This window comes from Neodiprion lecontei, chromosome 5 (genome assembly GCF_021901455.1).
Source record: "Neodiprion lecontei isolate iyNeoLeco1 chromosome 5, iyNeoLeco1.1, whole genome shotgun sequence".
Classification (NCBI taxonomy): domain Eukaryota; kingdom Metazoa; phylum Arthropoda; class Insecta; order Hymenoptera; family Diprionidae; genus Neodiprion; species Neodiprion lecontei.
In genome coordinates, this window is record NC_060264.1 from 9,235,900 (window position 1) to 9,250,661 (window position 14,762).

The following is a 14,762-nucleotide window of genomic DNA, read 5'->3' on the forward strand; positions in this document are numbered from 1 at the left end:
CGTGATCAAACTAACCAATGGTAAGCCTGCTAGAGCCCCATACGTGGCACGAAGCATGAATCCTTTCCACGTCCGCCATTTTGACATACGGTACTTTTCGGGAGTATTGGTTTAATGTTTTATCGTTTCTCGTGAAAATAATCTTTTTTACTGAAACGTAAGTAATTCAAGTGATAAATATTATTAGGGTGACGTAGCGTTGTTAATCGCTGACTCGTGGTGGTTGTCGGTTTCTTGTTAATCGAGTTTCAAACGTTTCGCCATATAGTTTGGGAGTAGGTCGAGACGGTGACAGACCAACCGGGTGTGCATAGTGGCTTCTCTCAGGCTAACGAAAAATCTGTATACCCCAATCTTTCCTGCCATCGGCTAGTGTTGTGACTATCTCGGAGGTCTCGAAACTGTAATCGTTCAATAAATAACGCACTGTAAGTGAAAAGCTTGAAGGTGTTACAACTTATCGAGAAATAGAAAATGGAAAAACGAGTTTAAACGAATCGGGAATAATTGAACGAGAATCAATAGAGCGACAGCGTGGGTATCTCGCGGGTGGTATTTAGTGAGTCATTCGACAGGTTTCACTGATGTTGAAAAGGGGCTGAACCCCAAATATTTTACAACAGACATCTAAATTTTTCGTTTCTTTTACTCCTAATTTCCATGCCGTCAATAGTAGTACCATGTCGCATAGAAGAGGTCAGGTTATCTCGGGTCATACCTTCAACGCCTGTAGGTACATGCACTGTTGGTGCGTAGACGGTCGTTTACACGGCATGCACGTATATCACAACTTACGTGTAACCGCTAAGTAATACGTGGTGAAATTCGGCTTTTTTCACCTCGGGCGTTTTGGAAAGAGCTTATGGCTCGTCGCCTCGCATCCTGCCGTGGCTTTATCTGCCGCATATACGTGGCTTTCGTGTATTTTCACGGTATTAATGACGTGTCATGAATTTCGTGAAACCCCGACTAACGTGTTTCTTTGTTTCAGGTACCCACATATAACCAACACTAACCATGGGGAACATTTTTGCAACGTTATTTAAGGGCCTCTTTGGCAAGAAGGAAATGAGGATTTTGATGGTCGGGCTCGATGCTGCTGGTAAAACCACTATTCTATATAAATTGAAATTAGGCGAAATTGTTACGACGATTCCTACGATAGGTAAGTTTTCGAAATGTACTTTTTTTTTATTCCTTCTATAGTTTTTATATTTGCCTAATGTTTTACCATAACCCTAACTCCTAAGACCGACAAAGTTTTTTTTACTTCATTCCGCTACTACTCACTTCTTCAACACCACATAACCTAAATGATACACATTGTTTTATCCATGCAAAGGAGTGGCTTAAGACTTTCGAATTCCATCCGAACTGTGCATGCTGGTTTTTTTTTTTTGTGCGAATCTCATAACGAACCAAACCATCGCCTTATATACTGTCTTAATGTTGCACGTAACCTTTTCCAATTTTATTCCCAATTATACATCATCTGCTCAATCAACACCATGAGAATTTGTTGCTGTTGTATTCATGTTACTCTGTGACATTTTTTCATGAAAATTCATTATTTTTCAGCTTCAGTGCACAGACCAACTGTTATGTGGTTTTCCAATAGCAAATTTGGAAACTATTAATCGTTACGAGAAAAAAAAGAACTGAACAGAGCAAAAAGATACGTTTTAATCCATTTCCAGGATATCGCAACTGCCTGAATCAGTTGTGATATGAAAATTGCGTGACAGAGTTTTGATACAATATAAAAAAAAAAACCATTGAAATAACTTTGTATAGTTTGCGACGCAATAAAAGCGAATTGTTACCAAGCGTAGTGAAGCACAGCCTGTCACAGTTGACCCTTTCACTAGAGATGGTCGTGTGGGTGTAGGGAAGGATATTTCTAAGAATTAGTATACCTCCACCAACGAGCTTGACATGCATTTATGACGCTTTGAACTGAGACTTTCGCAATAGGGTGGCCAAAAGTCCATACCAGTTGTTTTCTTCCAACAGTTCACTTTTGTTGCCGGCTCTATTGCGAGAGTACTAGGCAAAATTGCGAATACGCCTTGTTCAACTGGAGTGCTGGAGGAAGCACCCTTATTGCGAGAAGTCCTATTGAGAGAGTCGACTGTATAATTATGGGAAAATGATCTAAAATCCTTGCAAACTAACATTGTCAGAGAAATAGATATATACCAGAGTATCAACGACGAGATGCGATGGCTACACAATTTTCTATTCCAATTATTTGGATCAATTTTGGATTCAAGAGTCTTGAGCTTTATCGCGTTTGACTAGCTGTACTTTAATATAACGCAAATCAAAAAAGCTATTTCAATAGGTTTTTAATGGTTGGCAGATTTCAATTTTGGAATTTGCTCATCATGACCTATTAAACAACATTGTGATCCAGAAAATGGATTAAGAGGCACTATTTGTTCCATTTAAAATCGGTTTTTGCCTAAATGTGCGATGCGAATGAAAGTTCTTCTTAACAGATTTGTGTTTGTATTTAAAGAAAAAACGACGGTGTTTGGTCTGGTTCGTGGCGTTGAAAAATAATCAATTATTCCTCATTAAGCAATGTTATCTAAAGCACTGTGACATTTCTTTATTTCCCTGGGACACTTCCCTTAGTTTTACTCTTTGTAATATATCAATGGGGTTTCCCACTCAGGCGTTTTAAAAATTGTACCACCACAAATTTTATAAATAATCGATACCATTATCAAATGCTCTGAAAAATGATATAAATGATATTGATAATTTTTTTTTTTTTTTTTGCAAAATAAAAATTGAAGACAGTCTCTACCGAAGAATAATTTGAAAGTGCAACCTTAATTTTGAAATTATCTGGGTTTCTGGCAGTTTGATCTTTTACTGAATAATTTTTGAAACTGTTGACATTATATCAAGTTACTTGTATCGTCTATTTTGCGTATAATTTTTACAATAAATTGTAAATTTCTCAAATTTAATACTAGCGGAAGTTGAATTTACTACTTTGATGGATTTTGTTTCATTTTTGAAACAGCTTGGAAGTATGATTGAAAGAATAGGATAGATTTTTCAAGAGCAACAAATATTTACTTTTTAAATGTGTGTAATATGAACACCACCTAATGTGACAGAGTCGACCTAGAACACTTGTCAAGTATACAGACCATGCTGTGTTTAATGTCATTGTACTTCAAGATCAATGTCGACAAGTGGTAGACGATAGAAATTATCAAAGCTTTGTCAAATTTTCTGGAAATCTTTTAATAAGTTTTAATAATCGGTGCTTTCTGTATTTCAAGATCGTCTGCCACTGCTTACCCTTGTTTGTCACACACCAATGTTGAAAATTTTATATTTCAAGAAACTGGCAATACTCTACTCTGTTATTACTAGTTACCTTGATGACTATGTAAAGGATGTTAAGGCAGTGTTTAAAATTTTTAAAAGTCAAATTGATACTCCACTGAATTTTTGGCAGTGCTTTGCAAAGAGACTTTCCACTGCCTATAAGAGGTCATTTTCTAAACTTCATCGTTAGGTTCAGTACACATTTTAGGAAATTAAAAGTACTTTGGAATCTTGAACTATCTGTAATAAGATAGAAGACGATCCCTTTAGCATCAGTATTAACAGCGTGACAATTTATTCAATAACTTTTTACCATATTTGTGTTGCATGCAATTTGATGAATCCTTGACATTCTGTCGGTAAAGTGTAAATCCCCAAAACCTAATGACGTACAAAATCGCAGAAACAGTCGTCCTGAACAACTTTTTGCACATGAAATAATTACCGTGTATGTGGAGAATATGCTGATGAATATAGTTTGACTAATCGTCAGTTTATACACTTTTGCATGAGTTAGCTTCCTTCCAATCGTATACTGTTTGAAGTTTCTAAGGCTCGATTATATTCTACCTTACACTCAGATCTAAGTTTCTTGCGTGTGTAACTGTAACAATCACCACCGATTACTCATAAAATTACATCAATGTCTGTGGTAACCGTTGAAATATACAGTCATTTACTCGCAAGATATTTCTTTTTTTTTGTTCGTACATGTTCCAATTCTGCTTAGCTTCATCTTCCGCCTACCTTCTCCCCTGACAAAAAAAAATTACTATTTTGTGCATGCATGTTAAATCATCCAAATACTTGCTGCAACAGCAAATACTCTAAGAATGTGAAGCTAGTTTGATGTAAAGCTTGACAAGATTGATATTACTTTGAGAATAATATGTGTACTAACGACCTTTTTCATCATCACTGAATAGTCAATTCCATGCAAATACTGAATTGCTTACTGTGTATCACTCTTGATGATTTGACACGTGAAAAACTTAATTCTTCCACAGGCTTCAATGTAGAGACAGTTGAATATAAGAATATTAGCTTTACGGTTTGGGACGTGGGTGGTCAGGACAAAATTAGACCACTCTGGCGACATTACTTCCAGAATACACAGGTAATTATCTTTACTATCAGGTTAATGCGACAGAAATTGACTTGAATGAAAATGTACAAGTAACAAAGAAAATAAGACATCTTGTCTTTTATTTTAGTTAATCTATAAACGAATTACCTATGAGCTTTCTATTTAAACACATTCATAATAACATTATAATTTTTTTTTAATATCAATGCTTTGAAATACAAATTAAGCATCAATAATCAATGACCATTTCCGTTTTTGTTCAGGGGTTGATATTTGTGGTGGACAGTAACGACAGAGAACGTATAGGTGAAGCCCGCGAGGAGCTAATGCGAATGCTAGCGGAAGATGAGCTAAGGGATGCCGTATTACTTATATTTGCTAACAAACAGGTGAGCCAATGATCAAAGTACAATATCGAATAGTGAATAAATTATGTTTAAAATTGAAGTAAATAATACTCCAATAAGTATTGACAATATTGGTTTGAGCTTCAACTCCGAGAATTCCATCACGTGCCAAAGATTATTGGGATTAAAAATTCTTCAAAATTTTAGGACCTTCCAAATGCCATGAACGCGGCAGAGATCACCGATAAACTGGGCCTCCACTCACTTCGTAATCGTAATTGGTATATACAGGCGACGTGTGCTACGAGCGGAGATGGATTATACGAAGGTCTCGATTGGCTTTCAAATCAACTTAAGAACGCCAACCGCTAATGCAAACGTTATCCTGTCAACATTCAGTTGCTATTTTAACATCATTCAGAAACAACATTAAAAACGAAAAACAAAAAAAAAAAAAAAACAGCAAACAAACCAACAAACCTTTAAAAAAAAACAAAAAACATAACTGCACACGTTATCCCCCCATCAGCGATTAATTAATTGATTAAATGAAAGAAGAACGACCAACTAACAATGTACAACATAAATCGTATGAGCAGCCTGTGCGAGTTTCAATCGGAAGGTGAATAATACCATTAAAAAAATGCATTCGGATGTGCAACGAAGCTTTCGTTGGAAGGGGTTTTGAGGCAGAGAAAGGAAAAACAAGAGAGAATTAAAGAAATTTTCGAAGATGAAGGAAAACAAACACGAGAAAAAAAAATCAAGAAACACGGGGCAGGGGGGGAGGAGGGTCAGAATGGCTGCGATTACGCGCCGGCCAAACAGAACTATTGCTACGTGCAAATGATTTATTATTATTATTAATTATTATTATTATTATATTATTAGCATTATAGTTACACTTTTTACACAGAGATAACAGTGATGAACCAGATGTGGAGAACTTGATGATGATAACTGTATTAAAGTATATATCCTCTAAAAATCTGAAACATACAAAGCATATGTATCACACATGAAGTTAATTATTTGTTTAATTAATGAAATAATGAAAGATAATTGAAACTACCTACAATAGTTAATGATGATGATGATGATGATGATAATGGTGATAGTTATGGTGACGATGATGTTACAAACATAAATAATACCAATGGGTGGGTGTCAGTTTGAATGCGTTGGACATGGACTTGCGGATAATTGTAATAATGTATAACTTTCATACGGATTGTAAATTGCGTATTATACATTATGAAACGATGAATATTAATAATGATTACATGAATATATACATTGTTCTGTCCACTACATTTCAAACATCGTCAACCGATTATTATAGCGTATATAAATATTATATTAGAGAAATACGAAAGTGAAAAATTGGAGGTATTTCGAAATGAAATCTGACCGAAACAGGATCACTGAACAACAACGGGACATTACTGTGTTTACTCGTGACGTATGCGTGATCATTGCAGGGATTGAGGCTACGGTGCCTCGAACAGGAGTTCTACTTCGTTGAATGTTCTTTCACATTTAAACAGATTTCATTTTCAAATATCCCGTCGCCTCATTCCAAAATTTTTTTCGTTTTTTTAATCACCACTGATTGAAGATCAAATATACCATTTTAACGAATGAAATGATCGCGTTTAATCCAACACGCGGATTCAACCACATTTTATGTATAGCTTGCGCATACACAAAACTCCGACTAGACTCGTTTATATATAAATGAAAGGTAACTATAGGGTTATGGGTGGTTGTGTGTATGTGCGTGCGTGTGTGCGTGTATGTGTGTGTGTGTGTGTGTTATATCTATGCGTACATACATTGATTCACAGGGTCTCCCATCTGAGTATGTAAAGGTCAATTAATTTTTAAACGAATAAAATTACTGCCCAAAATATATACTTGGTTGGAAAAAAAAAAAAAAAAACAGAAGTTGTCGCAATTTAGAAGAAATTACGGAATTAATGTATTAACTTTTCCCTACAGATCGTGGTTTTTCTACAAAGATACCGCTGCATATGATGTAATGGAACTTTCTTTTTGATTTGTTTTACCTAATCTTGGACGAATTTTTTAATTTCTTCGATTTAGATAAAAATTGCCGTAGGTACAGAGAGAAATCCAAGGACTCCCTAATAAAGTATAGAATCGATGATACTTTGTTAGATATCGTTTAGTTCCTTCCCGTCTCTGTTTTTCTATTTCACGAATAAATCTTGAAACCCGTATTTAATTGTAAATGAGAAAAATTGTTTTAAAAAAATTGAAAACTTTTTTGTTTTTTCAGTTACTTTCATTAATTTTATATGAAAGTTTCAGCAAAAATTTTATATCAGTAAGCAATGATTATGCCTGTACAGATTCGGGTGGGATAAGCTGTACACACGCATGTATGTATTACATATGTACATATATATGTGTGTGTGTGTGCGTGTGTGAGTGAGTGAGTGTGTATTTTGTTTACGCGTGAGAGATATAGAAATTGTTTTACTTGGTGGTGAACGTTCGCATACCCTCCCGACCCTGCGCACGGATTTGGGTGAAAATTTTAGGGCATCCGGCGTCATCGAGATAAAATTAATTCTTATTAAAGACCAGAGTATAATAAAAGTATGGGGGGGAAAAAAAAATACACAAGATGACGATTTACGAACGTTAGTTTATAAGTTCGTTCAACATGAATATTAATAACGATTATAATACGTGCGGTAAAGTGCAGCGTACACTCCGGTTATAGCCAGCTAAAAACATGTTTATCTCAGTGTGAAAGAGCAATCATGTTATTTATTGCACTTCGATAGGGTGAATAGAAAACGAGTAAAAAGAAAAAGAAAAATAAAAAAAAAAGTATGAACTAGATGAAGATGGAAAGAGAACAGAATAGAAGAAACCCTTAGAAAGTATAACATTGACATTCCGAAATTATGCGCTGCGGATATCTCAAGATTATAGTTGATCAGACGTTTCTCAGCTTCGTGAGGTTGGCGCGAGGTGTGATTGCGATGAATGAATTTAAAATATATAAAAAAAAAAAAAAAAAGAAAGGGAAACAGAATAATAATTATAATTATATTGAAGTAAGTGAATATGTTGATTTACGGATCACCGTGTACGGGAAATACGAAACAATGTAGGAAATAGAAAACAAATTGAGACTTGAAGGTAACAACTTAATTGGACATCGGGTACGGAAACTGAGGATAAAAAAAATTTATCCACCGTGCAAACTAGCCACAGAAGTGTCGAAACAGGAAAGAAAAAAATATAATAATTATAAATAAACACTCCAAATGATGAGAAATTTTACAACTTCATCGAGTTGAATTTTATCACACTGAAATCATCTCAACGTAGGAGAAAAAATTTACAGGCAAACTGCAAATTTGAGTTGAAAATTCGGAGTCTATTGTAAACAAACAAAAAAAAAAGAAAAAAACCGTTCGTCCAAATCTGATCAATAAAGTTCGATTTAATCGCAAATGAAATCTCTGCGGATTGCTTGGAATTGATTATAGAAGAGACAAGTGAAAATTTTATCTTCGACAGTTGATCATTTCCGCAGAAACAGAATTATAATTAATCAATACAAAATACGCGAACGATATGCTTTTGAAATGAAATATAATTTTGCGATAATGTGATAATTGTGTCAGTTTTTGTCTGCGACAAAACAGAACATTGTTTGATTTAAATTCTTCGCTATCAATTCCTGCAGTTCCATTTTTGAAATTTTTGGTCTGGGCATATTTTTTTTTTTTTTTTTTTCCTCTCTCGTTTTGTTGACTTTTCCGACGTGACTGAGCTCAATAGATCGTTTTGAAGAAACAAAAGGGAAAGACGCAATCAACGCGTCGCGTTTATAGAGCGGGTTTGTTGCGCGTTTACACGTGATTAACGCATATTTTCCTAAATCATTTCTGCGGTCCCACTTCATCATCGCGTGTTCCCCTCGTTTCCTCGCATCTCATTTCGTGTTAGGAAAGAGACATTTTTACAAGTATAATCCTTTGTAAAAATTTGATAAAATTGATTGATCGATTGATTAATTAATAAATTAACAACGATGGCAGCCATGACGATGACGATAATGACGATACTGTGACTCGAACACGACGGCGATAAAACGCCTTTCCGTCATATTCGACGACGATTCGTATATATAATTATGTATGAATGTTTAACGATTTGTGAAAATATAATGTAATTGTGCTTTATATAGTCTATGTGTTATTTGCCATTGAAGCGCTTATATATTTTTTGTTCAATTTTTCCTGGCTGATGATGGTGATGACGACGACGATGATGATGATGATGATGATGATGATGATGATGATATCCGAAGTTTCAAAATAAACAAGTTTTCATTTTCCTCAGATTTATTATACAATCGATGTTTCATAATATATATATATACTTGTACATGTTCATTTTCATTCACTGCCGCCAATATTTTTTTCATACATGTAACATACTTATTTAATTTCGTTTCAAAATTATCACCGTATTTTTTTTTCTATGCCATATCATTGATCTTGGTAATCCCAGTCATTGCGTTTGTACTCATTTTTGATTTGTTCAATTAACGAATCAATCAAGGGACTGCCAGTAAATCCGTTCAAGCTTGTACCTATAGTAAAGTTTTATCCTTTTTCTATATACCTTCTGTTCGAACAACGAAATAATTGAAAATCCCAGTTTTCGTATTGATCACATTCTCCATAATTCAGTCGGTTTATAGAGTTTAATCGATTCGACAGAAATTTGCTTCGTCAAAGTTGTAACGAAACATTTGGACGATTCAGAAGATACAAAAGTTCCGTGCTGATGATTTGTGAAAATGTAATCGATTTCATACAATGCGATTGAAAATTGATCAATTTATTAGATTTTAGAATTAAGTAGATGGACGGGAATGCCGAGATATTCTTGTATCCATTTTTCTTTCTTTCAATTCATTGCAGTCTCTGAATTCCTCTGTTTAATACGAACAACATCTTCCAGTTGCATAAAAACGCTTCCTGCACCTTTAATGTATATACATTACCCCCGTATACCTTTGTACGTTACATGCTCATAATTGAATCACAGCTTTTTATTGTATCTTGATAGCATACCTTTATGCCAGCTGCTAAACGCCGTATATTGTATCTTATAACGTTTTGTAATGTAAATTCGAAACCTTTGGATCGTGTAATGTAATAAATATTAAAAACGAATTGCCGGTCGCCATAATATTCGTTTCGCCGAATTGAAGTATGAATTTCAAATTATAGTCGTTTTGAAGCTTGCAGACCGCGAATTTAACCCTGCGAATATTCGTAATTCGATATATATCCGATCGTAAAATTAAACGTCGGTAACCGAAAAATTCGCAACTCGCGCCCTATGCGATTCCAATTACTCGCATACCTATATAAATTACTGCTTCGGCAAAACAAAAATCATCCCTTTGGTCTGGCTGTGTATGAAGTTAAAAAAAATTGAAAAGAGGGATACGATAACATTCGTATAAATTTAAATAATAATGATGATAATAATAATAATAATAATAATAATGTTATCAATAGTAAGATTAACAGTATTAATAATCTTAATTGTAAAATGTAACATAATATTCGCACAGGTAATTATATGAAGAGTGAAGTTGGTGAAAAGGAACATGGCAGCCGGTTCCGGTGCAAAGACAGAAATGCCGATGTGATGTCTGTGGTCAAGAAATTTTTCTAGAATTTCGAAGTCCCGAATCAAATGAAAAAGTGTAATCAACCGATATGTTCTTCACTCAGAGAACGCAGTTCTGAGTGTGACAAAACAGGGAATTTGGTGGAAACCTTGAAATCTTGAGAAGCTTTTTTTATAGGCAGCTTAAAAATTTAAAAACGAATATAGCATTCACTATTGTTATTTTTAATCAACATCGAAAAAAAAGAGGATCATCTTTGATCAAAACGTGCCGTTACTATCTTGGATACGTTTTAAAATAATATGCGAGGATTCAATCTAAATTATGCAGATTGGATTAAATAAGTGTGAAGGTCGATGAACGTGAATCACTGTGTTGGGAATTTATAGAAAATTTGAACAGTAAAGAAAGTACGCAGAAAATAAAGAGTAAAATGAAACGATGCAATTGTTTGCTTCTACCGCGCAAATCTCCTTTTTATCACACTTGTACGAACAGTGGGACTTTGCGTAGCAGTTTAGCGGCACGAAATCAGCCAATTTCGCCCAAGTGTTGTAAAGATAGGTTCGCGCATGCGCAGTTCATAATTGCTTCACTTTCGACTCTAGGGAGCAAAACTACCACGCGAAGCCCCATCACTTTTCATTCGCTTGGTATAAAAACTATCATGCGTGATTCAGGCCAAAAGTTGGTGATTCCAACTCGTGTGATTGCCGTCCTCGCTTCGCTCAGGCGCAAACTTCACACTCGTCGTAATCGCCAACTTTCGTCCCTTGTCACACAAGATACTATTTTAATATCAATCAAGTGCGCGCGATGTTGGGTTTAACGATAATTTATGCGACTATCCAGTTTTCGGTTTGTATGGTCACAAAAGTGTCAAATTCATCAGGGACTGGTGATCGCTTCGTAAAATGGGGTGAAAATTCTGATCTCCGATTGGCCGAGAGTCGTAAATACGTTATTATATATAAATTCCATGTATTATACCGTTGGACTGGTTATTTGTTTGAGCCTTGAATTAAATTCTCCATTTGTGAAACATCGAATGCGTCATGCTTACTTTGACCCCCCAAGTTGTTGTACAGTGTTTCATTTGCGGCTGCAATCGTGTATCATAAATACGTGTAAGATAAATTCTGCATTATATAGGCATATTTGTCGAGTGTCTAATATTATTTTGCAGTAAATTTCTTCATCTTCATTTGTATAACTCATTCGCTTGATGTGTTTGTTTCGCGTTTGAGCGTTGTTTAAAAAGAAATCTTCTTTTTTTTTCTTATCTCGATTCCTTCGCCATCAACTACCCAATGAAAATGTTACGTACAAGTATCGTTGGCCTCGATTTACTCATCTTATTGTAAATCTTCATTTATTTCACGTATACATCTACGTATACGTATATATACTATACCCCGTACTCGATTACTTGATATGTCAATTACTTTATTACCGTTCTTGGCTCATCGGACTGCAAAAACGAATCTAACTGACAAAACAAAAAGCATAACGTTCACAGTAATTTAAGGATGCAGTACCGCTTGTACAGTTCAGTTAGAAATTCACGGCGTTGATAGATCGATGAATCGACGGTTTAGACTCTCGAAAGGTAGGATTGAAGTAAATTTGAATTTGTTTGAAAAAAGTATCACCCTTAAAATACAAAGACAACAAATTCGAGAAGCAAATATATCTTATCAGCAAAAGAATATCAATTTCCTAAATTTTAATCGATTAGATCTCGTAGGGAATTCATTTACGAACATATTGGAGCATATTTAATTTATTGAAATATAGTGAACTATGTATTGCTACCGGCATATGAACAGTTTGACCAATGGCGATACGAAGTATAATCGACATGGGTAGAACAATATGGCGTCGCTTTGGTTTATCAGCTGATCGTTTAAGGTTAATTACACGAATATTAAGCCACAAAAAAGTTCTATCATATTACCACGCAGAGTTGATCTGCAGTAAAGTATGGAAAGAAAGAACTACTTTCATGATTGAATACAATCAACGATCAGTAAGTGTTACCGGAACAAAGAATTTTTCATTTCACGTTTACGTATTTTGGATTCAGCCCATTCCAACCACCGTTTCATATCATATGTACGTTTCCATACGTTTTGTTCCGACTGTACACACCGTAAATTAAATTCTTAGCAGAGAATGAATTTCACCGTGAATCTAAATCGTTGACCACCTTTGATCAACAAACGCAAATATAAATTGTAAGCAATGTAACAGGATAAAAATAGTCGCGGTCGATTTTTACAATCAATTCGATACCCATTTAGAGGCGACGAAGCTGAGTCGTCCTCGTGAATTACTCGCTAATTGAAGAGTCATGACGTCTAGTCTCTGCAGACGTATATTTACACATCAAACAAAAGTTGACGGCTCTACGGGAGTTTTGAACCTACGAGCTGCACGATGTATCGTATTTGGGAACTAAATTCTAACCACAAATATCTATCCGGTTTATTTTTGTACCGCAGTATTGCGAAATCTGTTGACATTTCCAACTGGTCTAATTATCGGCACGTATATTAATACCTCCCACTTGATTCATCCTCCATCGTGATCCCTCAGGTGCCAGGCACATGCAATGGACTGTACCGTGAGATTTAAAAGTTAGGAATAGAGATTTAAAAAACGCACAAAAATCCCTTAGCATTGTTCTTTGCGCCAATAACGATGGTGCATGAAATACGAGTGAAATAATTCATCCTTACTATGTAATAGAAATAATTCTAAGCTAATCCGAACAACACAATTAGCTGAGATATCAATAATTCGGGTAACCGTTTCATCGTTAAAATATTCCAAACACTTAAACTTTAATGTTTTTCATCCGATTCTAATGTATTTAGGCTCATTAAAGAAACCCTACATTCATCTTTTGTACCGTACTTGCACAAATCTATACTATACGTATTTCTTTCATTCCAGAGTCTTTTACTCCAGTCAATAGGGATTTTTTGTCCTACGAAAGATGGGGTAGTATTTAGATATATGTTATTCCGTTCCGGGCCCCGATGAAAAATCCAAGTTATTAACCTTTGGGGAGGAGGTCCGCCATTTTGTATTAAAGGTACAAAAAATTATTTTTCTCGGAATAATTCCTCAACGGTCGATCTCACGACAAAAATGTCCGGTACAAATTTGAAGAAGACTAAATTCCCTACATTGGTTGTTTTTTCTACACAACTTGTCACACATCGGACTTACAAAAAAAGTGTTCGTACAAAAAATGCAGAGAATTTACTCGTCTTCAAATTTGCATTGCATATTTTTGTCGTAGGTTCAACCGTTCAGGAATTATATCGAAAAAAAAATCAGTTTTTTTTTTGTACCTTTTATTCAAGATGGCGGACCGAGCTGACTCGGAATTTTCATCGGGATCCGGAACTAAATAACATATATCAAAATCATTATTACCCCCCCCCCCCCCCCCCCCCCATTTTTTTTCAGTGCAAAGGCCTTTGTCACTCTCTAGAGTAAGAAAGAAACGAACGCAAATAATACGAAAAGAAAAATTAATCAATGCATCACGTATAATTAAACGCGCGTATGCTTTTTTTTTCTTCGAAATTTTTCACCACCGACATATCTGTCGAAATATTGAAATATCCTCGGCGCCGTTATGTCATTGGATTTCCCTCCCCCCCTCTCCTCCCCCGACATACATGTCCGTATTTGCACGTATATATTTGATGTTTCCAGACCCGTGGAAGGGGCATGCGTGTTGCATGATACGCGTGATAGCGTCGAATGTGTAACACCGGCATGCCCCGAGTATTAATGTAACACGGGTTTGTTTACGCAAGTCAAGTGTGTGCGTGTGTGTGTGTAACCTGCCAGCTGTACATACCCTGAAAAGTGTGTATTATAGTATAACAATAATGCGGCAGGACAAGTACAAACAACGAGCGATAACGGCGATCGGCTGCCGTAACATCAGCGCGAGAGACGATATACGGTGCAATAAATTGCAACAATAAATCGCGCCACATATCTATGCATAACAATACAATCTTTGGCACACACGATGCAGGTGTGCGAGACATCACTGCAGTCGCCCTGACTTTATATCCACTTGTAAAACCGACGGATACGTATTCGGAAAATATTTTTATTTCGACTATATGTTACACGTTTTTACATTTATAGGGGATTGGTTAGCCGATAATTGAAAATTTTTTTTTTCAAGTAACTTATTACGAAATAGTCGTAGACGTTAGTGTAATCGTATGCTACGAAAATCTGTTTA

At 35.4% G+C, this 14,762-nt stretch overlaps 1 protein-coding gene across 1 annotated transcript; it reads left to right on the forward strand.

Annotated features, from left to right (window-relative positions):
- Positions 1 to 22: 22 nt before the first annotated feature.
- Positions 23 to 5,245, forward strand: LOC107224091 (ADP-ribosylation factor 1). Its single transcript, XM_046741648.1, has 5 exons — positions 23 to 157; positions 992 to 1,165; positions 4,359 to 4,468; positions 4,702 to 4,827; positions 4,993 to 5,245. The coding sequence occupies exons 2-5, from the start codon at positions 1,018 to 1,020 to the stop codon at positions 5,155 to 5,157; spliced, it is 549 nt and encodes a 182-aa protein (XP_046597604.1). The 5' UTR covers positions 23 to 157; positions 992 to 1,017; the 3' UTR covers positions 5,158 to 5,245.
- Positions 5,246 to 14,762: the final 9,517 nt, after the last annotated feature.